The sequence below is a fragment of the Sus scrofa genome, chromosome 5, assembly GCF_054392235.1.
Source record: "Sus scrofa isolate SSC_HxYL_T2T_F1_AM1 chromosome 5, Sscrofa_HxYL_maternal_Yorkshire_Landrace_v2.0, whole genome shotgun sequence".
NCBI lineage: Eukaryota > Metazoa > Chordata > Mammalia > Artiodactyla > Suidae > Sus > Sus scrofa.
The window spans coordinates 25,118,554-25,143,629 of record NC_139387.1 but is presented as its reverse complement, the minus strand read 5'-3'; the positions used below and the strand labels follow the sequence as shown (position 1 = coordinate 25,143,629).

Sequence of the window (25,076 nt, the reverse complement as noted above, 5' to 3'; positions counted from 1 at the left end):
CAGGGGGAAAAAAAAAAAAAAGACCAGCAGAATTCTGGTCACTGTCACTCTGAGAAAATATTTTCTGGGAGTTCCCGACGTGGCCCAGTGGTTAATGAACCCGACTAGCATCCATGAGGATGTGGGTTTGAACCCTGACCTCGCTCAGGGGGTTAAGGATCTGGCATTGCCGTGAGCAGTGGTGTAGGTTGCAGACTCAGCTTGGTTCTGGCGTTGCTGTGCTCTGATTTGAGCTCTGGCCTGGGAACCTCCATATGCCGCAAATACGGCCCTAAAAAGACAACAACAACAAAAAATTTCTGGCACTTAATTATGTCAAGAGAGAGATAATAGGATTGATGATGGTACAATAAAAATTTTAAAGATATTGTTAGATGGTGGTATTTGAAGAAAGACAAAAAATTAATATTTAGCCTAAAAAGGAAAACTGACCAATAAATAATGTATAGATAACATTCACAGTGCTACTCATATAATCTTAGAACTACAGAGTAGCTTTTAAAAGAATAGAATTTGGGGGAGTTCCCTTCTGGCCCATTGGGTTAAAGATCTGTTGTTGTCATTGCTATGGCTCTGGTTACAGCTATGGTGTGGGATCACTGCAGATGTGGCCAAAAAAAAAGAAGAGGATATGGCAACATTAAAAGGAAATATTGTTTTATGAATGAGAACATGAAAATACCTAATAGTCCTTAGCACAGTTGAGTACCATGACCGAATGTTTACAGTGAACAGTTAGGGAACCAATTTTAAGATTGAGATTGCTTAAAATTCTGAAAAGTTTTAAGCAAATAATTATTGACTAGATTAGGATTGGGCCTACAGGCCAATATACTACTTGCTTTCTTAGTGATAATTTCAGGACAGAACATTGACTCTAAGAAGTCATAATTTTTAAAATATGTTTATTTTTGCTTTTTAGGGCCACACCTGCAGCATGTGGAAATTCCCATGCTAGGGTCGAATCGGAGCTGTAGCTGCTGGCCTATACTATAGCCACAGCAGCATGGGATCTAAGCCATGTCTGTGACCTAAACCGCAGCTCATGGCACCGCCAGATCCTTAACCCACATCCTCATGGATACTAGTCAGGTTCATTACCACTGAGCCTCAACAGGAACTGCCATGATTTTTTTTTTTTTTTTTTTTTTTTTTTAATTTTCTTTTTAGGGCCGCACCTATGGCATATGGAAGTTTTCTGGCTAGGCATCAAATCAGACCATAGCAAGCCTAGCTGCGTGTGCAACCTGTGCTGTAGCTTGTGGCAACACTGAATCCTTAATCCCCTGAGTGAGGCCAGGAATCGAAACCTTATGGATATTAGTCGGGTTCTTTTTTTTTTGTTGTTGTTGCTGTTGTTGTTTTGTTGTTGCTATTTCTTGGGCCGCTCCCGCGGCATATGGAGGTTCCCAGGCTAAGGGTTGAATCGGAGCTGTAGCCACTGGCCTACGCCAGAGCCACAGCAACGCGGGATCCGAGCCGCGTCTGCAACCTACACCACAGCTCACGGCAACGCCGGATCGTTAACCCACTGAGCAAGGGCAGGGACCGAACCCGCAACCTCATGGTTCCTAGTCGGATTCGTTAACCACTGCGCCACGACGGGAACTCCATTAGTCGGGTTCTTAACCCGCTGAACTACAGCAGGAACTCTAAGAGGTCATAATTTTAACTCATGATAGTAGTTCCACTCTTTTGTTTGGGTATGATGTCTTTTTTCCTAGTAAAGTTTTTAACAACTTTATTGAGATATAATTCATACAACTCATCCCTGTAAAGTATATGATTTAGTGTTTTTCATATATTCTTAGGGTTGTGCAGTCATCATCACAGTCTAATTTTAGGACATATTCATCACCACAAAAAGAAGCCCCATACCCTTCAGCAGTTTTACTCATATACTTCCTATGCCCCCCACCCCAGGAATCACTAAATTTTTTCTATATATATATTTGCTTTCAAATAAGCTGTATCACAGTTTATGGTCTTTTGTGACTGGCTTCTCTAACTTAAGTATTCTGGCTTCATCTCTGTTTTAGGATGTATCAGTACTTCATTTCTTTTTATTGTTGGATAATACTATATTGCACTCATGTACCACATTCTGTCTGTCCGTTACTTGATGCACATTCAGGTTGTTTTCACTGTTTGCCTACTATGGCTAATGCTGCTGTAAACATTCATATATATTTTTGTATAGATAATATATTTTCATTTCTTAGGTATATACCTAGGAGTAGAATTGCTGGGTCATATGGTAAACGCCATGTTTAACTTTTGAGGAACCACCAAACTTTTCCAAAGTGGCTATTCTATTTTATGTTCCCGTCAGCAATGATTATAGATGTGATCTCTAGATGTAATCTCTGCGTTTCCTTTCACTTCATAGGATAAAGGACAGTTGTTGTCCTAGGTATGATTTCTTTTTTTTTTTTAACTCATTGAATTTTATTATGTTTATAGTTGTACAGCGATCATCACAACCCAGTTTTATAGCATTTCCATCCCAGACCCCAGCCCATTCCCCTACCCCCCAGCCTGTCTCCTTTGGAAACTTATGTATGATTTCTATGCTTAACTTAATTTGAAGACTCTCAACTTTTTTATGACTTCTAAAAATATTAAGTAAAACTTTTTTATTTACTTCTTTAGGCCTGTCGTCTGACACCAAGCCTATGGTAAGAAATCTTTTTTTTTTTTTTAACCTTGAGAGTCAGATCTTAACTCTGTACAGTCAGTTTAAAGTTAGAGATTTCCGGGGAGTTCCTGCCGTGGCACATCGGAAACGAATCTGACTAGGAACCATGAGGTGGATTCGATCCCTGGCCTCGCACAGTGGGTTAAGGATCTGAGGTTGCCATGAGCTTGTGGTGTAGGCCAGCAGCTATAGCTCCGACTAGACCCCTAGCCTGGGAACTGCCATATGCCGTGAGAGCAGCCCTAAAAAAAAAAAAATTTTTTTAAAGGCATAAATAAATAAAGTTAGATTTCCTTCTTCTCCCCAGATCAGAGGAAATAGATCATATGAGTTTGGTGACTATTTTCGGTACAGTGTTTTATGTCCTGAATAAAAGGAATTGTTTGAAGTACTGAGGTCGGGAAAATTGTCAAATTTTCAGAGTCATTATAAACATCTTCCTTCCTACTACTCCTCTTAGAAAAAATGTATAGAATTTGTTAGGTACAGGACAATCATATAACTCTTTGTTTTATGGTACTGGAGTTTTAGCCCTCATCCAGTGGCTTTGGATAATATCTAACTTAATTATTGCAAGAGAATCTATGGAAACAACTTAAAAATTCTTTTTGTAGATACTGGTAATTTTTAGTACTACTGAAATACTAAGATAAATTACCAGTATCTTAAATATAAAACCAGAGAATAGGAGTTCCTTGTACCACAGCAAGTTAAGGATCCAGTGTTGTCACTGCAGTGGCTTGGGTCACTGCTGTGGCACGGGTTTGATCCCTGGCCCCGGGAACTTCCACATGCCATGGGCATGGCCAAAAAAGCCCCCAGAGAATAAAGACTATAGAATAGGTTGCCTTCCAGACCATTATGACTAGTTAGCATGTTTAAAAAATGAAAACAAATGCTATAAAATACGTTCAGCTTTATGAAATTCTGTTCTTGGAGTTAAGTTTTAGTAGTAGTAGTAGTAGTTATAGTTATTAATATCACTAGTAGTAGTAATGAAATATGCCAAATACCCTTATGATAATTTTTATATATGAAGGTTTCCAAGAAAAAGGAAAGAAGAAAATTGAGTTAGGCACTAGTAGTAGATTTGTCTTCCGAAAAAAGGAGAGCTTCAGTGATACTCTTTTTTGCTAGAGTTAAGAACTGCTGACAAAGACTGTCTATAGGAATTAACAATTTTGGACTGTTTGGAGGTGATGAACTTGTTTGGAGGTGATGATTTAGACATTTGTTTGCTTTTTCAAGCAGTGTTTAGCCTACTTTGATCTTCAACTCTCCTTAGGCTCTTGCCACCTTTGATGAATGAAGGAGGCAGAGCTGAATCTGTCAGTGCATTCCAGGAGAGGCCTTTAATAATTAGTGGCATCAATGAGTGCTGCTTAGTTTCCTAATTTGGCACATAGGGTGTCTTTGATGTTGTGTAGGCCTATTTGAACTCTTGGCTTTGGACCATAGTTTGTGCCTTCTGTGTTTTCCATTTTTGATTTTTTAAAATATGTGTATATATACATATATGTGTGTTTGTTTTTTTTTTTTTTTTTTAATAGGTAAACCTGGATAAGCTAAAAGAAAGAGCTCAAAGATTTGGTTTAAATGTCTCTTCAATTTCCAGAAAGGTATGGAACTGTTTTTGCAACGTTAGAGCAGCTTGGGGCTACATAGTCTGGGGATGACTGTCCTAAGAATAGAACTGGCTACTTAGTACTTCATTTAATGCAGTCCTTTGACTCACCTCCTCTCATTGACTAATGATTACATTATGGAAATTGTTTCACCAAGTTAATTGTTTTCTTTCCACAGATTGTTTCATAGCTTCTACATGGGCCATTAGAACAGAGTCTATATTTCTCTTGGTTAACATGTTGAATTCCTTGATGTTGAAACTTGTCACATATGCTTTAACTTCTGATATAAGTGTAATGGAAATTAAATAATTAGGAGAAGATGGTCAAAGTTACCTAGAAATAAAATTTGGAGGTTCAGGAGTTCTCTTGCAGCATGGCAGGTTAAGGATCTGTGTTGTCATTGCAACAGCTCAGATCACTGCTGTGGCATGGGTTCAATCCCTGGCCCAGAACTTTCACATGGCGTAGGCCCAGCCAAAAAAGAAAAGAGCAGATTTGAAGGTTTGTAGAAAAAACTGAGAAAATTACTCCATTCTTTCTAGCCATGTATTGTCTGACACTATTTAGTTTAAGTAAGATAACTTTGTTGAGGCATTCCTGCTATGGCGTAATGGGTTAAGAATCCTACTACAACAGCTCGGGTTGCAGTTTGATCAGATCCGGCATTGCCTCAGCTGCAGGCTTGGATTCAGTCCTTGGTCCAGGAACTTCCATATGCCATGGATGTGACCATAAATATAAAATAAAAGATGACTTTGTTGACTGTAGGGTGATCGGTCCTTCAGAGCATTGTTGTACTTATGATAGGCATATTGGAGAAAATGCTGAGTAATCTATTTGCCAAGAGTAAGTAGTCTCTTAATCTTTGTTCTGTGAAAATGAGAACATGTTTTTTGGCTGTTGAAGTGGTGGTAGGGTTAAGTGAAGACTATTTCCAACCAGAAAAATCATCACTAGGGGAAAAAAAAAAGGCATTCCCGTTGTGGCTCATTGGTTAATGAATCTGACTAGCATCCATGAGGATGCAGATTCGATCCCTGGCCTTGCTCAGTGGGTTAAGGATCCGGCATTGCCACGAGCTGTGGTGTAGGTCACAGACGCAGCTCGGATCCTGCGATGCTTTGGCCGTGGTGTAGGCTGGCGGCTGCAGCTCCAATTTCACCCCTAACTTGGGAAACTCCATATGCTGTGGATGCGGCCCTAAAAAGCAAAAAAAGAAAAAAAATGAAACTGGAGTTCCTATTTTGGCTCAGTGGGTTAAGAACCCAGTATAGGAGTTCCCGTTGTGGCACAGTGGAAACGAATCTGACTAGGAACCATGAGGTTGAGGGTTCAATCCCTGCCCTCCCTCAGTGGGTAAGGGTCCTACGTTGCTGGGTAGGCCAGCAGCAACAGCTCCTATTAGACCCCTAGTCTGGGAACCTTCATATGCTGCTGGTGCAGCCCTAAAAGGATAAGAGACAAAAAAAAAAAAAAAAAGCAACCAGTATAGTGTCTGTAAGGACTCAGGTTTGATCCGTGGCTTCACTCAGTGGGGTTAAGCATCTGGCGTTGCTGCAAGTTGTGGCACAGATTGCAGATACAGCTTGGATCTCACATTGATGTCACTGTGGTGTAGGCTGGCAGCTACAGCTCCAATTTGACCCCTAGTCTGGGAACTTCCATATGCTGCAGGTGTAGCCATAGAAAAAAAAAGGAAAGAAAAGACAAAAAATAATTGGAGGTACCTGGTGGCCTAGTGGTTAAGGATCTGGCTTTATCACTGCTGTGGCTCAGATTTGATTCCTGGCCTAGGAACTTCTGCATGCCTAAAAAAAGAAAAGAAAAGAAATAGATTTCCCATTTGTGTGAGGAACCATTTAGCTCTCTGGAAATCTATTAGAAAAGAACTGACTTGACAGTAGTTATATTTTTGCTCAGAAAAAAAACTGAGCGTATAAAAGTAAACACCAATTGTGTCCCTGTGAGATTCACAACCTTGCACGTAATTGTGCTTCATCTTTCTCCCCTTTGAGTTATTTTTTTTGGCCAGACCTGTGGCATGTGGAAGTTCCTAGCCCAAGGATCAAACTGGTGCCACAGCAGTGACCCAAGCTGCTGCAGTAACACACTGGACCACAAGAGAACTCCTGAGTTACATTTTTAAAAAAATTATTATTATTTAAATTTAATGGCTGTACCTGTGGCAAAGGAAGTTCTTAGGTCAGGGATTGAATCTGAGCCATAGCTGCAGCAATGCCAGATCCTTTAACCTACTTTGCCAGGCCAGAGATCAAACCAACTCCTCTGCAGTGACCCAGACCTCTGCAGTTGGATTCTTGACCCATTGAGTCACAGCAGCAACTCCTCTGGGTTACATTTTTTATGTTTATCAGAAATACAACAAATCTGTCTGCCCAGCTTGGTGCTGAGACCATAGCTATTCAGTAGGAGTGTTAAGTGATTTAAGCAAATTAGGAGTTGAGAGGAAGACAGATTCTTACATGATTTTTTTTTTTTTTTTTTTTTTTTTTTTTGGTCTTTTTGCCATTTCTTGGGCCGCTCCCTCGGCATATGGAGGTTGCCAGGCTAGGGGTCCAATTGGAGCTGTAGCCACCAGCCTACGCCAGAGCCATAGCAACACGGGATCCGAGCCGCGTCTGCGACCTACACCACAGCTCACAGCAATGCCAGATCATTAACCCACTGAGCAAGGGCAGGGATTGAACCCGCAACCTCATGGTTCCTAGTCGGATTCGTTAACCACTGCGCCACAACGGGAACTCCAGATTCTTACATGATTCTTAAACCACATGTAGCTTAATTGGGAAGAATTATAAATCAAAACTCGGTTGTTATTTGGAGTTCCCTTGTGGCTTAGTGGGTTAAGGATCTTGTGTTGTCACTGCTGTGGCCTTGGTTATGTTGTGACATGGGTTTGATCCCTGGCTTGGGAACTTCTGCATGCCACAGATGCAGCCCCTCCCCCCCCCCCAAAAAAAAAAGTTATTTGTGTTTTACTAGATGATCAAAGGGAAGGGTACCTTAGATCGTGGCCCTGGTTATTATCTAGCTCCTTCTGTATATTTATGAAACATAGTATCGGAGAATCTCAGCAATAACTTCGCTCCTCTAGGGGATTGTATGAGTTTGTGGATTGGGGGACTGAGAACAAAAGCTATACCCACTGAACTGAGAAGGTATCTTTTTTTTTTTTCCATCTTTTTGTCTTTTCTAGGGCCGCAACCAAGGCATATGGAGGTTCCCAGGCTAGGGGGTCACATCGGAGCTGTAGCCACCGGCCTATGCCACAGCCACAGCAACACGGTATCCGAGCTGCATCTGCAACCTACACCACAGCTCACGGCAATGCCAGATCCTTAACCCACTGAGCGAGGCCAGGGATCCAACCTGCAACCTCATGGTTCCTAGTTGGATTTGTTAACCACTGAGCCACGACGGGAACTCCAGAGAGAGGGAGTTACATATCATCAGTGGGTCTGTTTATTGTAAGGTAACTTACTCATAGGATAGGATCAATTAGATGACAATCCAGAAACATATGCAGCTGCACTTTGCACTGCTAAGGAGCCATTGGACCAATTTCATAGTTAACCCAGGGTTGGGGGTTTATATGCTTAGAAACAGGAAATGCATTGCCAAGTTAAGATTTATGAATGGGCAACTAGTCTCATGGGTACCAAGAATATGTCAACAAAGGTCTTCATTGTTGTTCAGAGACTACCAGAGAATAGAGGCCACCCAGACCTAATGATCATTAAACAGTATCTATTAACAACAAAGCCATTGATGACAGAGAAGAGATTTACTGCACAGTACAGCCTTATGTAGGGTCAGTGGAAGGACAGGAGGAACCGAGTGGACCCAAGGTAGCATCAGTTATGCTAACAGCCATACATTATGTGTTCCATTAAAATTGAACATCCTATATCCTTCTAGTTATGAAGCTTATATGGACACATTCCTGGAGGAATGTGTTCCTCACTCTACTGTCCGCTTGAGTTATACAAGGATATCAGTCTTTTTCTTTTCCCTTCCCTGGGATCTTTCTCTATATTTGACCTGTTTAAGCCTCCATAGGAGGGCGAATAAAATATGAAGAGATACATTTATTAATTTTGAGTAAATTTTGGGACTTTAAGCAAATTACTAAATTTCTTTGGTTCTCAAATATAAAACTGATATTAGGAGTAATACCTAATACCTAATACCCTGTTTGCAAAGAATAAATAGCTCTACATTTGTAATTTTCTAAAATAGTGACACTTTAGAGTTCCCTAATGGCTTGGCATTGTCACTGCTGTAGCTGTGGTTACTACTGTGGTGTAGTTCAGTCTCTGACCTGGGAATTTCCAAAGCTGTGGGCTTGGCAAATAAATAACACTTCGACCCTCAATAAATGTGGCTTTTCTTCCTTAGTTCAGTTCTGTAGGCCGACTGGCTTTATAACTTTGTGTCAATTAACTTCTGTGCTTTAGTTGATTGTTGATAAGATCTCAGTTCCCATTTTAAATTCTGAAAAGTTAAAATGTGATAACGGTAATTGGCAGAACTCTGACTCTGTGAGTTCTTTTCTCTAATAACATTCTTTGTTACTCATACATTCTGTAATAGTGCTTCTCAAATTCTGTAGCAAGACTAGATTTTAAAAATTTCCAATTCAGGAGTTCCCATCCTGGCGCAGTGGTGAACGAATCCGACTAGGAACCATGAGGTTGTGGGTTCGGTCCCTGCCCTTGCTCAGTGGGTTAACGATCCGGCGTTGCTGTGAGCCGTGGTGTAGGTCGCAGACGCGGTTCGGATCCTGAGTTGCTGTGGCTCTGGCGTAGGCTGGTGGCCACAGCTCCGATTGGACCCCTAGCCTGGGAACCTCCATATGCCGAGGGAGCGGCCCAAGAAATAGCAAAAAAGACCCAAAAATAAATAAATAAATAAATAAATAAATAAATAAAAATTTCCAATTCATTGTAGAGTGCTACTTTTGAGAAAATGTAATAAAAATGTCAAAGCAGTGTTAAAATTATTTTGGAAGTTTCTAAACACTCAATTTCTGGACTTATTGTAGACTGGTAGCAAACAGTTTGGGGATTAGCACTAGGAGGGAGGGCACTTTTTTTTTTTTTTTCTTTTTTTTTTTTTAGGGCCACACCTGTGGCATATGGAAGAAGTTCCCAGGCTAGAGGTCAAATTGGAACCGTAGCCACTGACCTACATCACAGCCATAGTAACGCCAAATCTGAGCTGCATCCGTAACCTACATCACAACTCATGGCAAAGCCAGATCCTTAGCTCACTGAGCTAGGCCAGGAATCGAACCAGCGTCCTCATGAATACTAATAAGGTTCTTTACCACTGAGCCACAATGGGAACTCCCAGACCACATTTTGAGTAGCACTGTGCTAGAATATATATGATGTCTTCCAAGTCCTGTTTTGCTTGGAGGCTTGTGACGTTCTGAGATGTCCTCTTTGAATATAGGTTCCATTTACATTGACCATAAATCTTGATTTTTCAGAATTATGCTAATTTCAATGGTTTCCTCTAACTTGCCTCATAAACCATTTAAAAAATGTCCCTGATGTTTTGCTCTCTAGACCACCATTGTCCAGTATAACTTTCCATGATGATGGAAATATTCTACAGAATATTGTTCTAGTCTGTATTGTCTAATGCATGCATACCTCACAAATATTGTGGATTCCAACCACCACAGTAAAGTGAGTCACAAATAAAAAAAGTGCTAACTATCATCTGAACCTTCAGTGAGTTGTAATCTTTCTGCCAGTGGAGGATCTCGCTTGAGGTTGACAGCTGCTGACTGATCAGGGTGTTGATTACTGAAGGTTGGGGGTTGGGGCTATGGCAGTTTCTTTCTCTCTCTCTCTCTCTCTTTCTTATGGGCACACCCACAGCATTTGAAAGTTCCTGGGCCAGGGATTGAATCCAAGCCACAGCTGAGACTTGTGCCACTGGAGCTGCAGCAATGCTAAATCCTTTAACCCACTGCACTGGGTATCGAACCTGTCTCCTCAGCAACCTGAGCTGCCACAGCTGGGTTCTTAACCCTCTGCACCTCAGAGGGAACTATGGCAATTTCCTAAAATGAGACAACAGTGAGATTTGCCACATCAATTGACTGACTCTCCCCTTCGAAAATGATTTCTCTGTTAACATGCAACACTATTTGATAGCATCTTACCCACAGCAGAATTGGAGTCAATCTTCTCAACCCTGCTGCTGCTCTGTCAACTAAGTTTATGTAGCATTCTAAATCCTTTGTTGTCATTTCAGCAGTCTTCACAGCATCTTCACCAGGAGCAGATTCCATCTCAAGAAATCCCTCTCTTTGCTCATCCATAACAAGCAACTCCTCATCTGTTCAAGTTTTATCATGAATTCAGTCCCATCTTCGGGTTCCACTTCTAATTCTAGTTCTTTTGCTGTTTTCACCACATCTACAGTTACTTCCTCCCCTGAAGTCTTGAGCCCCTCAAAGTCATCCGTGAGGGTTGGTAACAACTCTTTCTAAATTCCTGTTAATGTTGATTTTATCTCTTTCCATGAATGTACCTTTTTCTTTTTTTTTTTTTTTTTTTTTTTTTTTTGTCTTTTGTCTTTTTGTTGTTGCTATTTCTTGGGCCGCTCCCGCGGCATATGGAGGTTCCGAGGCTAGGGGTTGAATCGGAGCTGTAGCCACCGGCCTACGCCAGAGCCACAGCAACGCGGGATCCAAGCCGCGTCTGCAACCTACACCACAGCTCACGGCAACGCCGGATCGTTAACCCACTGAGCAAGGGCAGGGACCGAACCCGCAACCTCATGGTTCCTAGTCGGATTCGTTAACCACTGCGCCACGACGGGAACTCCGAATGTACCTTTTTCCACGGATGTTCTTAAGGGTATCTAGGATGGTGACTCCAGAAGATTTTCAATTTGCTTTGCTCAGATCCATCAAAGGAATCACTGCATGACAGCTATAGCCTAATGAAAAGGTTTTTTTTTGTTTTTTGATTTTTGTGGGGTTTTTTTTTTTTTTTTTTTTTCTGCTTTTTAGGGCCTTACCTGTAGCATATGGAAGTTCCCAAGCTAGGGGTCACATTGGAGCTGCAGCTGCCAGCCTACACCACAGCCACAGCAACACGGGCTCTGAGCTGTGTCTATGAGCTACCTACACCATGGCTCACTGCAACGCCGGATTCCTGACCTGCTCTGCGAGGCCAAGGATCAAACCTGCATCCTCATGGATACTAGTCAGATTTGTTTCTACTGTGCCACAACAGGAACTCCTGAAAAGTATTTCTTTTTTTTTTTTTTCTTTTGTCTTTTTTTTTTTTTTGTCTTTGTTGTTGTTGTCATTGTTGCTATTTCTTGGGCCGCTCCCTCGGCATATGGAGGTTCCCAGGCTAGGGGTTGAATCGGAGCTGTAGCCACCGGCCTACGCCAGAGCCACAGCAACGCGGGATCCAAGCCGCGTCTGCAACCTACACCACAGCTCACGGCAACGCCGGATCGTTAACCCACTGAGCAAGGGCAGGGATCGAACCCGCAACCTCATGGTTCCTAGTCGGATTCGTTAACCACTGCGCCACGACGGGAACTCCTGAAAAGTATTTCTTAAATAAAGATAAAAGTCAAAATTACTCCTTGATCCATAGGCTGAAGAAGGGATGTTTTGTTCGTAGTAGTGGAAACAACATTAATCTCACTGTACATCTCTTTCAGGGCTCTTGGGTGACCAGGTGCCTTGTCGGTGAGCAGTAATACTTTGAAAGGAATATTTTTCTGAGCAGTAGGTAGGCTTAAAATATTCAGTAAACCTTGTTGTAAACTGATATGCTGTCATCTAGGCTTTGTTGTTGCACATGTAGAGCACAGGGAGAGCCCTAAGATTTTCAGAATGGGTAAATGAGCATTAGTTTCAACTTAAAGTGACAAGCTGCTTTAGCTTCTAACAAGAGTCAGTTTGTCCCTTGAAGCCAGGCTTTAACCTCTCCTCTCTAGCTGTGAAAGTCCTAGATGTCATCTTTTTCCTAGTATAAGGCTATTACAAATCTACATTGAAAATCTGTTGTTTGGTGTAGCCATCTTTATTAATAATCTTAGTTGGATCTTCTGGGCAACTTTCTGCAGCTGCTCCATCAGTGCTTGCTGCTTCACCTTGCACTTTTAGGTTATGGAAGTGACTTCTTTACTCAAACCTTATGAACCCAGCCTCTGCTAGCTTCAAATTTCTGCAGCTTTCTCGCCTCTCTCAGCAACCTTCATAGCATTGAAGAGAGTTAGAACCCTGCTCTGGATTCGGCTTTGGTTTGAGAGAATGTTATGGCTGGTTTGATCTTCTATCGAGACCATTTAAACTTTCTTCACATCAGCAATAAGGCTGTTTTGCTTTCTTATCATTCTAATGTTCATTGGAATAGCACTTTTAATTTCCTTTAAGAATTTTTCCTTTTTTTTTTTCTCTTTTTTACAGCTGTAGCTGCGACATATGGAAGTTCCTGGGCTAGGGGGTCAAATTGGAGCTGCAGCCGCCAGCCTACACCACAGCTGTAGCAACATAGTATCTGAGCTGCATCTGCAACTTAAACAGTAGCTCATGGCAACGCAGATCCTTAACCCACTGAGTGGGGCCAGGGATTGAACCTGGGTCCTCATAGATGCCAGTTGGATTTGTTTCTGCTGCGCCGCAATGGGAACTCCCTGTCTCAGCTTTTGACATGCCTTCCTCACTAAGCGTAATTATTTCTGACTTTGATTTAAAGTGAGAGATACACAACTCTTCCTTTGACTTGAACACTTAGACACCATTGTAAGGTTATTAATCGGCCTGATTTCCATATCGTTGTGTCTTAAGAAATAGGGGGCCCCGAGAAGAGGGAGAGACGGGAACAGATGTTTGGTGAGGCAATCAGAGTACACACACATTTATCAATTAAGTTCAGTGTCTTATATGAGCAAGATTTGTGACACTCCAAAATAATTATAGCAATAACGTCAAAGAACACTGATCACAGATCACCATAACAAATACAATAATGATGAAGTGGTTTGAAATATTGAAAGAATTACCAACATGTGACAGAGACATGAAGTGAGCAAATGCTATTGGAAAAAAATGGCTCCAGTAGACTTGCTTAACTGCAGGGTTGCTGCAGACTTTACAATGTATAAAAAATATATCTGGGAGTTCCCGTCGTGGCTCAGTGGTTTGTAAATCTGACTAGGAATCATGAGGTTGCAGGTTCAGTCCCTGGTCTTGCTCAGTGGGTTAAGGATCCAGCGTTGCCATGAGCTGTGGTGTAGGTGCAGACATGGCTCAGATCCCGCGTTGCTGTGGCTCTGGACCCCAGCCTGGGAACCTCCATATGCTGTGGGTGCGGCCCTAGGAAAGACAATAAGTATATCTGCGATGTGTGATAAATCAAAGAACACTAAGACAAGGTATGCCCATACTATAGTTATTCACCACATGTGTTACTGATCACTTGAAATGTAGCTGGTATGACTGAGGAACTGAATTTTTAACTCTTTAATTATTTTATTATTTTTAATTTTTATTCTTTTTTTATTTATTTATTGGCACGTGGAAGTTCCTGGGCCAAGTTGTGAAACCCAAGCCACAGCAGTGACAGTGCCGAACCCTTAACCAATAGGCAACCAGGGAACTCCTAATTATTTTAAATTTATTTTTTTTTTTTTTTTTTTTTTTTTTTTTTTTTTTTTTTTTTTGTCTTTTGTCTTTTTTTTTTTGTTGTTGTTGTTGTTATTGTTGCTATTTCTTGGGCCGCTCCCGCGGCATATGGAGGTTCCCAGGCTAGGGGTTGAATCGGAGCTGTAGCCACCGGCCTACGCCAGAGCCACAGCAACGCAGGATCCGAGCCGCGTCTGCAACCTACACCACAGCTCACGGCAACGCCGGATCGTTAACCCACTGAGCAAGGCCAGGGATCGAACCCGCAACGTCATGGTTCCTAGTCGGATTCGTTAACCACTGCGCCACGACGGGAACTCCCTAATTATTTTAAATTTAAATAGACATGTGTATTGGACAACTCAGGTCTAGCTTATATCTCCCACACAGCTTTCATACTTGAAAGTAGTGTAGAAATCCTTTATCAAACCACATACTTGGATTACTGTTCCATAGCCCAGAGTGAATCTGTAGGAGGAGAGAAGTTGGAAGAAAGGGAATAAGAGATAAGTAAGTCTTGGAGTTCCCTGTGGTGCAGCCCGTTAAGGATCTGGCATTGTCACTGCCGTAGTTCAAGTTGCTACAGTGGCAAAGGATCAGTCCCTGGCCCAGGAAGTTCCACATGCCACAGACGCTGCCAAAAAAAAAAAAAGAAAGGAAAAGTTCTTTTTTTCAAGTATTTTTTTTTTTTTTCCTCCTAGAACTTTGTGTTTTAGATGCAAATCCTGAAATTGTAACGATTGTATTCTCAGTAAGAGTTGCTTGGTTCACAGGCTTGAGTTTAACAGTTCTTTATCACCAAAAATGATTTGCTACCTAGTATTTGGCCAGCCAGAAGTTAGTGGTATTTGTGGAACTACCAGATCAGCACACTTATGTCCTCCTTGTCCTGGGTTCCATTATAGCCTCCTCCTGTGTAATTTGGTCATCTGTCTTAAGTTTTAGAATTCTCTAAGCACAGATTTTGTTCATTTAGATTGGTGCAAATAGCGGAGGCTACTAGGTGGTGTGGAGATTCCTCTTCATCCTGGTGTCCCAAAAAGAGCAATGAGAGACCCACCTCCTGTCATCTCATTGCATGGAGTTTGTGTTTGCTTGATCCAGCTTAAGGCCCTGATTGCTTGTTGGTTTAACTGTCACAATCTGACCATCTCCTCTTCAAATTTTAGATACATGGTTTCAGCATATTGCACATTTGAGGGTATCAAATTTCTGCAATTCTTCCCAGGCAGACTTTTGCACAACTGCTCATATATTTCCGTTTTCAGCCCCACTAGTACTATACACATTAGGCAGGACACAGAAACTTAAAGAAATCTGGCTCTTCCCCCCACCCCACCCCCAGTCATCTTCCCCCTTTCCCCCTGCCCAAGAAAGGCCTGTCCGTTCATGTTTCCAGCTCAAGTCTCAGTGAATAGAATCCTGTTGGTTTAGGATAATGGGAAGTGACAGGGCAAAGAATGGCACTGGCATTTATAGACATTTTTTACACAAGAGGCTGTAAATTGTCCCCTCCAACTCTTTGGACTACTTGAGGATAGAATGGCGTCGTGCCTTTTCTCATATAAGCCTCATGGTGACTGTGGGCTGAGAAGCCTCCCACCCCCTCAAACAAAACAAAACCCAGATAAATAACCTCTGCCTGCTGGTTGGTTCTGATTGATCACCAGCTAAGTTTTCGGTCTTGTGCTTGACTGGTTGTTGTTTTTTTCTTTGTCAGTTAGTTTTCCATGCCTCTGAAGAGAAGTAGTATTTTGGTCAGTCCTCTAGGTGAAGGACTTGGCCTGACATATAAGAAATTCATCTCTAAAAGTAATGGATTAGGAAAATAGATGGGAAGCCAGCTCAGTTAATATGTGATGGTCATAAGACATTAGTTTTGGTAATAACTAAGTCTGGGCTTAGGAGATAAATTGTTAACTGATGTATCTAATTTGAGTGGATTGGATTTTTTTGTTATTCAAACATTGACACATTTGGGGAAAGTGAAACTTGATACTTCTAGGAAGTTACAAGAAAAACTACTAGGTATTTAAAACAAACAAAAAAACCTGGCTCAGACACTAAGCAGAAAACTGGAGTATGGTTTATTTATACTCTTCTCCCTCCCTGAGAATGTGGGAGACATGTGTTACTGCTTTTTGATTCTTTATTAGTGGTAGAAAATAGTGACCTTAGCATGTCCTCCTTATGTCTCTACTAGGACATTAATGAATTTTCCTTACTTGCAGTTCTTTATATAGGTAATTGTCCTAGTGGGTTATCTTAAGGCCTGTAAACCTTAAAAGCTACTTTTTCCATGTTTGTGATTTTGCCAGTTTTCTTCCCTGATGAATATTCTGTGTTACACAGTGTTAGAATGTTAAAAAGTTGAGGGAGTCCTCTTACGGTGCAGTGGGTTAAGGAATCTGGTGGTGTCACTACAGCAGCTCTGGTCACTGCTGTGGCGAAGGTTTGATCCCTGGAACTTCCACATGCTGTAGGTGCAACAACAACAAAAAAAAGAATAAGAAGTTGCCATTGTGCCTCGGAGGTATCAAATCCGACTAGCAACCATGAGGACTTGGGTTCAGTCCTTGGCCTTGTTCTGTGGGCTGTGGATCTGGTGTTGCCTTGAGCTGTGGGGTGGCCCAGCAGCTACAACTCCGATTCAGCCCCTAACCTGGAAATTTTTTAGAACAAGTACAGCCCTAAAAAGAGCTCCCCCCCATATACATGTATATATGTATATGTGTGTATATATAAAACAGTTGAAAACAAATAACACTCTACTGCCTAAATTGTTGCTGAGGCTGGTAGCTAGAAGATTCTTGAGTGGCTGCAGTCATTAGTTTCATGAATCTTTTGTATAATTATATATTTTTGCTCACCATTGGTTGGGGGTGAACCACCAATGAGATATTGGACTTGCCTTGTTTTTGAGGTGCTTGTTGCTAAAATGTGTTATCAAAGAGGAAGCTGGGACAAAGAGTTAGTTCCAAGCACAGGGGGTCACCATTGTGCCCTCACATGCAAATTTCATTGTGGCTATCCGATGTTGGGTATGTCTCCATTCACTCTCTTCCGGAGGGCCTGTTTGAGTCTATTAAGATTCCCTTCCACCATCTGAAATAAACAGAGAATGTTGGCTGTTTCTCCTCTCAGCAGTGAGTTTTGGGTATAGAGGTTAGGTAGTGGGATGTGGAGAGAAGGAATTTCATACTATAGATTCAGAACTTATTTGATCACTAGCCTTCTCAGAGGGTCTATAATTGGGATTTGTTAGAGTTTAGGGATGTGTATAAACCTTTTCAAAAGGAAGAACCGTGGGACCGTGCATAGGACATTGTCAACATGGAACTGAGGAACCACAAGCTATGGTAAGGAGTTTGGTAGAATATTTTTTAAACGGGGTAATAGTAGAAGATTAAGGTCCCAGGATAAGTTGGAAAAGTAGCATGCTGAGTAGGTTTGGGTCTTTCCACCCACATATATACTCAAGCAGCAGTACTTAGTGCAACACTTAATTCTCTGTTTCCTTTTCTCATGGTGCCCCATGAGATCAAGAAAAATGCAGGGGTAAGAGTGTAGATGGAAAAAACTTCAGTGTAGATTCTCTTAGTTACTGTATTTCATTGATAAGGGCTTTTGAGGGAATTTCTCTTCCCCTTTCTTCATCCTAGGCTGTCATCTGCCCCCAAAATGACTCTTCCACTTGAAAAATTCTTTCTTTTAATGTACATTAACCAACAAGAAAAGAAGGTAAGAACAGGTTGTATAGTAGATAGAGATGGCAGTTGAGAATGGCTACCAGAGAAGGTGAATTTCAGAATAGCCCAGACTCAACTCCACATAATCCTTAGCATTTCTGGAACATTTTAGGGCTCTGCTAAAATCTAACCAGTCCTTTAAATCACCTTCTAATTCATAATAATTTGAAAATATATGTTTGGCTTTTTTCTTGTTCTTCTGCCTCCTCTTCTAATAGAAAAACACACACGCTGCTGTTTCTCTGTCCGTCCATTGGAACAAACCTTGAGGGAGTGGTGAAGGAACTGTTTAAAGAGGAGACAATAGGGAAAACGCTCTGACCTCAGTTTATCCCCTCATCTGGTTCTTCATTTGTCCCTGCTGAGGAACAGAACTTGTCTTTTGTCAGTAACACAAATACATCTTTACCTCCCTCCCTTCACACTTTCCCCCCTACCCGCTCTTCTCACTCCCTTCTATTATGGTTCCAATCAATGATGTCATTATGTGTGCCATTCAACTGCTGTTGAACCTCTTGGCTATAGGAATTCGGAAGAGCAAAGAGGCAGAATGGAATTTTTCTCTTCTGCCCAGGACAGTTGAAAATGTATTCTAATTTTAACTTGAGAAATAGGAGTCAGGTTTTCTTTGTTCAACTTCTACCCACCCTCTTATGCCCTAAACCTCAGACCCACACTTTTTTACCTGGCTGTTGATGAGAAAAAAAATTAGGCAAGAAATGTTAGGAGTATAAATTGAGCAGTTTAGAGGAAAAGATTTAAAAATTTGGGGAAGCAAGGTGAGATTTTTGGTGCTATATTGTCATTTATTGCAGGTGTTTTGCCCTGTTCACTGTATTTTTATTTATTTATTTATTTATTGTCTTTTTGCCATTTTCTAGGGCTGCTCCCACGGCATACGGAGGCTCCCAGGCTAGGGGTCTAATCAGAGCTGTAGCCACTGGCCTACACCACAGCCATAGCAATGCAGGATCCGAGCTGAGTCTGCGACCTACAACAGCTCATGGCAACACCAGATCCTTTTAACCTACTGAGCAAGTCCAGTGGTTGAACCTGCAACCTCATGGTTCCTAGTTGGATTCGTTAACCACTGCACCACAGTGGGAACTCCTTGCCCTGTTCACTGTAAATTGGATCTTTGAGAAATTTCTATTAGAGGGTTGTACTTCCCTAAAGTACCTGGTTGAGATCTCTAGGATCTTGTACCATTTCATTTTATTTTTCTCTCTCTGACTTCATTCATTGAGTTTGAACCAAAGAACTAAATGTTAGAAAGTTTCTAATAAGAAAAAACTCAACTTTTCTATCTCCTCTCGTTGATGCCCCACCGCCGCTGATGTCTTTCCATTCCTTCTTAGAACATGTCAGAACTGATGAATTTGATAAAAAGCAAGTTTTACGCCTCTCTGTGGTTCCCATTTTGTCTCTTCCCCAAGAGTAAACATAGGGGGAAGGGAGGGGACTACTGCATTCTGTTGAGTCTGTTTTATTCTTAAATACCTTCAGCTGGTTTTACCAGCCAAGTTCTTGGGGTGGGATCATTTTCTGAGTGCCAGTTTTTAAAAGTGCCACTCTTTTTTAAAACCCACCTGTAAGTCATATTATATCTGATTGTGTGTCTAGTTGTATGACTAATTTTGGGGTGACCATTAGCTGGCCTGGCTGTTTAAGCAGAGCAGTATCTATTTGATCCCTCCCAGATACTCTCCCTGGCGGTGGTGAAATGTGAGCTAACTATCTGAATCCAAGTCTATCTGTCCTTCAAAATCCATGTGGGAGGAAAAATGTGGGATATTTTCTGTTTTGGTTTGGGGCTTTTGGGTATGTGTTGTGATTTTCTTTGAGGGGGTATAAAATTTTGGTGTTCAAAGGCTCCTCATGATGTAAGAACCGTAGCAGTATAGGAATATGTAAGATGTATTTTTATACTTGGAGCCTAATAATTGAGTGATACTATTTTTTGGGCTGACATTGATAAGGAGACGTACCATTTTATTTAAAAAAAAAGTATGTGTTAAATTCAAGTAAGGTTTAATAATAACATGATAGTTCACTTTTTTTATATACTCACCAAGATAGTAACATTACTTTTTATACCTTAAAGCTGAAGCAGGTCAGATAAAATTCCTTTAGTATTTTGGAGACAGAGATGGGGATGAGACAGGGCATCGGATTGTGAGATGTTTTATAAGAAGGTACTTGGTAGTGATGTCCTTTACATACTGTGCCACATGGGAACTCCATAAAGGCCTTGTTTTTAAGAAAATCTCAGGTCTCTTGTTAATATCTGGGAAATGTTAACTCCTTTCCTCCCATTTCTTTCCTTTGCTACTCTTTTCTCATATTTGTAAAGATAGTGTTTAACCCATTTTTACCTTCTCATCTCAACAGCAAATTCTTAGGACAGATATAGAAATGTATTTTCAGAGTGTTCTGCATTTGGAGTTTGTATCAAATATTGAATCTTTAAATCCCTAGCAGTGAAGATGTGTTGTTGAGAAAAAGATTATATTTGAAATGCTTGGTGTCTGGATATTAGGAAGTATTTATTGGGGTATAGAGTAGAGGAGGCAGTTAAAGAATTTTTACCACATGGAGTTCCCATTGTGGCTTAGTGATAACAAACCTGACTAGTATCCATGAAGATGCAGGTTCAGTCCTTTACCTTGCTCAGTGGGTTAAGGATCCAGCGTTTCCCTGGGCTGTAGTGTAGGTTGCCTTGCAGCTCGGATCCTTTGTTGATGTGGCTGCAGCTGAAGCTCCAATTTGACCCCCAGCCTGGGCACTTCCATATGCCACAGGTGCAGCCCTGAAAAGCAAAAAAAAAAAAAATTCTACTACCACGCTCATACTGGAAAAGAACATACCTCCAAGATGAGAGAGCTTATGTGATTGACCTCTTCAGTGCCCTAGACGAACAAGCAAAACACATGAGCCTTAAGACATAAGCCATCTGTTCTCCTGTCCTCCACTTTATTAATACTACCCTCTTTCTCTGTATCCTTTCTATAGGGAAAAAAAACAAAACAAAAAAACCTTTGTGTTATTGAACTTGGTTGCCTCTCTCTTTTCCCCACATACTTGAGGTGTTCCCTAATCTTGTTTTTTTTGTTTTTTGTTTTTGTTTTTTGGGGGCTGAACCCGAGGCATATGAAGGTTGCCAGGTTAGGGGTCAGATCGGAGCTACAGCTGCTGCCTATGCCGCAGCCACAGCAACACAGAATCTGAGCCGCATCTGCGACCTACACCACAGCTCATGGCAACACCGGATCCTTAACTGACTGAGCGAGGCCAGGGATTAAACCTGCAACCTCGTGGTTCCTAGTCAGATTTGTTTCCTCTGTGCCATGATGAGAACTCCCCTAATCTTGTTTTGGCATATTCTTCCAGTATTGAACTCCTCTGGTAAGAGTCTCTGTTCCTCTATTTGAATTCTAGGAAGGCAGCAAGACAGGTGTGCACCTAAGAGCCTGCTGTGATGACTTAATAGCTTTCTTTTTCCCTTCACATTCCTGCAGCTGAGATAACCTGTTTGTAGGAAGCATAAGCTTTTTTGGAAGGCCTCTAGTACTTTTGGAGGGAAATTGGAGTAGCAGCCTCATTTGCTCTTGGCGATGGCAAGTTTTGTTGTTGTTGTTGTTTATACTTCTCAAAGCTATTCATAATTATTCCAAACTATTGCTGCACGTAAGGTTCAACAGAGGTTCCTTAGGCTCCTCTTCTTCTTCTTTCTTTTTTTGTCTTTTTAGGGCTGCACTAGCGACATATGGAAGTTCCCAGGCTAGGGGTCTAATCTGAGCTACAGCTGCCTTGCCTATGCCACAGCTATAGCAATGTGGGATCCGAGCTGACTCTGCAACCTACACCATAGCTCATGGTAACACAGGATCCTTAACCCACTGAGCAAGGCCAGGGATTGAATCTGAGTCTTCATGGATACTAGTTGGGTTCATTATTGCTGAGCCACAACGGAACTCCTGTGGGCTCTTTAGAGCAGAGTGAAGCCAGAAATCTGCATATTAAAATATTTCAAATGAAAAGAATCTGTTTTCCTAGTGCTTACCCTAAATTTCTGGGTTTTTTTTTTTTTTTTTGTCTTTTTGCTATTTCTTGGGCCGCTCCCGCGGCATATGGAGATTCCCAGGCTAGGGGTCCAGTCGGAGCTGTAGCCATCGCCCTACACCAGAGCCACAGCAACGCGGGATCCAAGCCGCGTCTGCAACCTACACCACAGCTCACGGCAACGCTGGATCGTTAACCCACTGAGCAAGGCCAGGGATCGAACCCGCAACCTCATGGTTCCTAGTCGGATTCGTTAACCACTGCGCCATGACGGGAACTCCTAATTTTTTTGTTTTTTTGTTTTTTTCCTAAATTTCTGAATACTCGGGTTACTGTTGTCCTTCATTCTCTGTATATTTTAGCTAAGACAGAATTCACCTCCCCTCACAAAGTTTTTAGCTTCCCTTTACTGACTTTTTGACATTTCTGCCAAGCTCTGCATCGTTTATCCTTAAAAGCAGCAGCTTCCTGGCTTTTAAGAGAGGGAGGTGGTGACTTTTAATAGAAACTTGGTTTCCAGGGGTCTCAAGTGTGAAGCCTTCATTTCCTCCACCTTCCTTGCTTTGTCCTACAATCAGCTAGAGCAAGACCGAGACGACCTCCTCTGGGGTTGGAGAGGAGTGGGGGTTGGGGGAAAAAACTTGATATGGACAAGAGAGAAAAAGTGATGGGAGCTAGTGACTTAGAAGAGTGTTTGGTTGTGAACTATGTACCAGGGTTTCAAATACTATAAAGATAGGAGGAGATGCTATTCTTGGTAGTCTCTAGTTCTGGTGTAGCTTTACAGTTCCTGATACCCTCTGGCCCTAGAAAATTGATCCTGATCTCAACAATTAAAAGATTGTTAAAGAGTAGGTAAGATTGAAGTTCCTGATGTGGTGCAGTGGATTAAGGATCCAGTGTTACTGCAGCTGTGGCGTAGGTCTCAGCTTTGGCTCATATTTGATCCTCCATATGCTGCAAGTGCAGCTGAAAAAGGGGGCGGGGGTAAGTAGGTAAGATCCTTGTATTGGGAGACATGTGTATGTGTGGGGGTTTTGGAGTATCTCTTTACTTTGGATGTGCTTAGAAGGCGTACCCTATGCTAGTTCAACCCTTCCCTTTAGTCCTGCTTAGGCCATGTGTTGATTTTTTAGGACTATCCCATGTTCTGGTCTGGCGGGCATAAAGGGTCAGGAATAAACATGTTGAAATGAATTTCAGAAACTGGGGCAGGGAGGTGACAGCTGTGTGTTTAAGCATTGAAGTGTTTCTGAGAGAAAAACCATCAGTTGCTGTCATTCACCCTGAGAGTATGAAATTGGAAGCCTACTCACCCTGGAGTGTTTCATAACCTTTACCTCTGGGAAGTCAAGGCCATGTCATTATTAATCTACCAGCGCCTGAAAGCCCCCAGGCTCTGCTTTTCATCCTGCCATCAGTCACGTGGCAGTGAAAGGAAAGTCACCAGAAGGCTCCCTCTCTTCCTTTTTGCCCCACTCTTACCTTACATTCCCTTGGAAAATCATATTGGCCTTTGAACTATTAACATCTTAATATGGTAAATCACTTAAAAGGGGGGGCAGTTGTTTGTTCCTTCTTTGGAAACTGTGATCATCCTAGTTCATTGTCAGCCTCTCTTCCATCACTCTGGGGAAAAGACTTCTAAGAAAAATAACTTAAAGTGGGGTAAATAAATGGCACGGTTTAGGTCCTGATGGGAATATATATGATGTTCTTACATTGAACTGTGTTGAAAGTGAACAATAGCTCAGTCATTGAAACAGCTGTAGGAGAAGGGCCCATTCCAACTCATAGCAGTACCTGAGTTTTCCTGAAATGCCCCTTTCTACTTATAAGGATATCTCTTACTGAATTGTTTAGATTGAAATTTCTGCTTTTCACATGTAGTATAAGAAGGGATAGTGAGTGAGTGAACTTATTATACTGACCAGGAAAAATACCTGGTTTGGTGAATTCTTTTGGTTTCCTATGAGAATAGTGTGGATATCTCTTATTTGAATTGATTAAACATTCTTACTTTGTGTTTTGGAATTTACTGAGTTCAAATTCTCTAAATAAGCCTTGGTTGGTTACATTTGGGTCACTGTTTTGTTTTTCCTAGTTTCTCTTTATGATCCAGAGGGCACTGGTAATAAGATTGAGGAAGGTAAATGCTTTTAACATATAGCCCATGGGGTGCTAATAAAGTGGACTCTTTTGGCAGAGCAAGTAACTCTAGCACACTGGCTTGAAGCAGTATTCTTTATTATATTTAGGATAAAATTAGCAAGTTTTGAAAAATGTTCACTTGAATTTGAATCTTGAAGATATAAGTTGGGTTTGGAAGAAAAAGCTGGAACTCCATTTTGGGTAGAGATTTTACCTGTCATAAGAACGCAATCACTTTATTTATTTATTTTATTATTTTTTTTTTTTTTTATCTTTTTCTAGGGCTTCACCCATGGCATATGGAGGTTCCCAGGCTAGGGGTCTAATTGGAGCTGTAGCCACCGGCCTACACCAGAGCCACAGCAACATGGGATCTGAGCCGCGTCTGCAACCTACACCACAGCTCATGGCAACGTCAGATCCTTAACCCACTGAGCAAGGTCAGGGATCGAACCCACAACCTCATGGTTCCTAGTCGGATTCGTTAACCACTGAGCCATGACAGCAACTCCCAAGAAGGCAGTCACTTTAGAAAGTAACTGATACTCAAGACTGCCAGTTGTTGCATTTGATCTTCCTCTTGGGACTTAATTCTTCACTATAATGTATGTGCTATGGAAATTCTTGTCAGGGACCTTAAATTAAAAATTTCTAGCTATGCAGAGTTCCCGTCGTGGCGCAGTGGTTAACGAATCCGACTCTGAACCATGAGGTTGCGGGACTGATCCCTGGCCTTGTTCAGTGGGTTAAGGATCTGGCATTGCCATGAGCTGTGGTGTAGGTTGCAAATGCGGCTCGGATCCCATGTTGCTGTGGCTCTGGTATAGGCCGGTGGCTACAGCTCCAATTAGACCTAGCCTGGGAACCTCCATATGCAGCGGGAGCAGGCCTAGGAAAGACAAAAAAAAAATTTTCTAGCTATGGTGAGTTACTGTTGTGGCTCAGCAGGTTGAGGACCCAATGTAGTCTCTCCATAAGGGTGCCTGTTTGATCCCTGGCCTTGCTCAGTGGGATGAGGATGCGATGTTGCCATGGCTATGGCGTAGGCCCCAGATGCAGCTCTGAATGGACCCCCAGCCCAGGAACTTCCATATGCT

At 41.8% G+C, this 25,076-nt stretch overlaps 1 protein-coding gene and 1 long non-coding RNA gene across 20 annotated transcripts in view; one reads left to right on the top strand and one right to left on the bottom strand.

Annotated features, from left to right (window-relative positions):
- The window catches only part of SARNP (SAP domain containing ribonucleoprotein), a 63,103-nt gene that overhangs the window by 18,706 nt on the left and 19,321 nt on the right, over nucleotides 1-25,076 (top strand). For all 19 annotated transcript variants that reach the window (XR_014803372.1, XR_014803376.1, XR_014803369.1 and 16 more), the window contains 2 exons: nucleotides 2,653-2,678; nucleotides 4,249-4,317. Coding sequence is in view for 11 of the 19 variants with exons in the window: in XM_003126256.5 (XP_003126304.1) it covers nucleotides 2,653-2,678; nucleotides 4,249-4,317 (95 nt within the window). In the remaining 8 variants the exon portion in view is untranslated. The remainder of the gene's footprint in view (nucleotides 1-2,652; nucleotides 2,679-4,248; nucleotides 4,318-25,076) is intronic.
- Nucleotides 10,898-20,598, bottom strand: LOC146403271 (uncharacterized). The gene is made up of 2 exons (XR_014803392.1): nucleotides 14,336-20,598; nucleotides 10,898-13,994 (listed from the first exon to the last, which is right to left on the bottom strand). It is a non-coding gene; the product is annotated as an uncharacterized LOC146403271 (long non-coding RNA).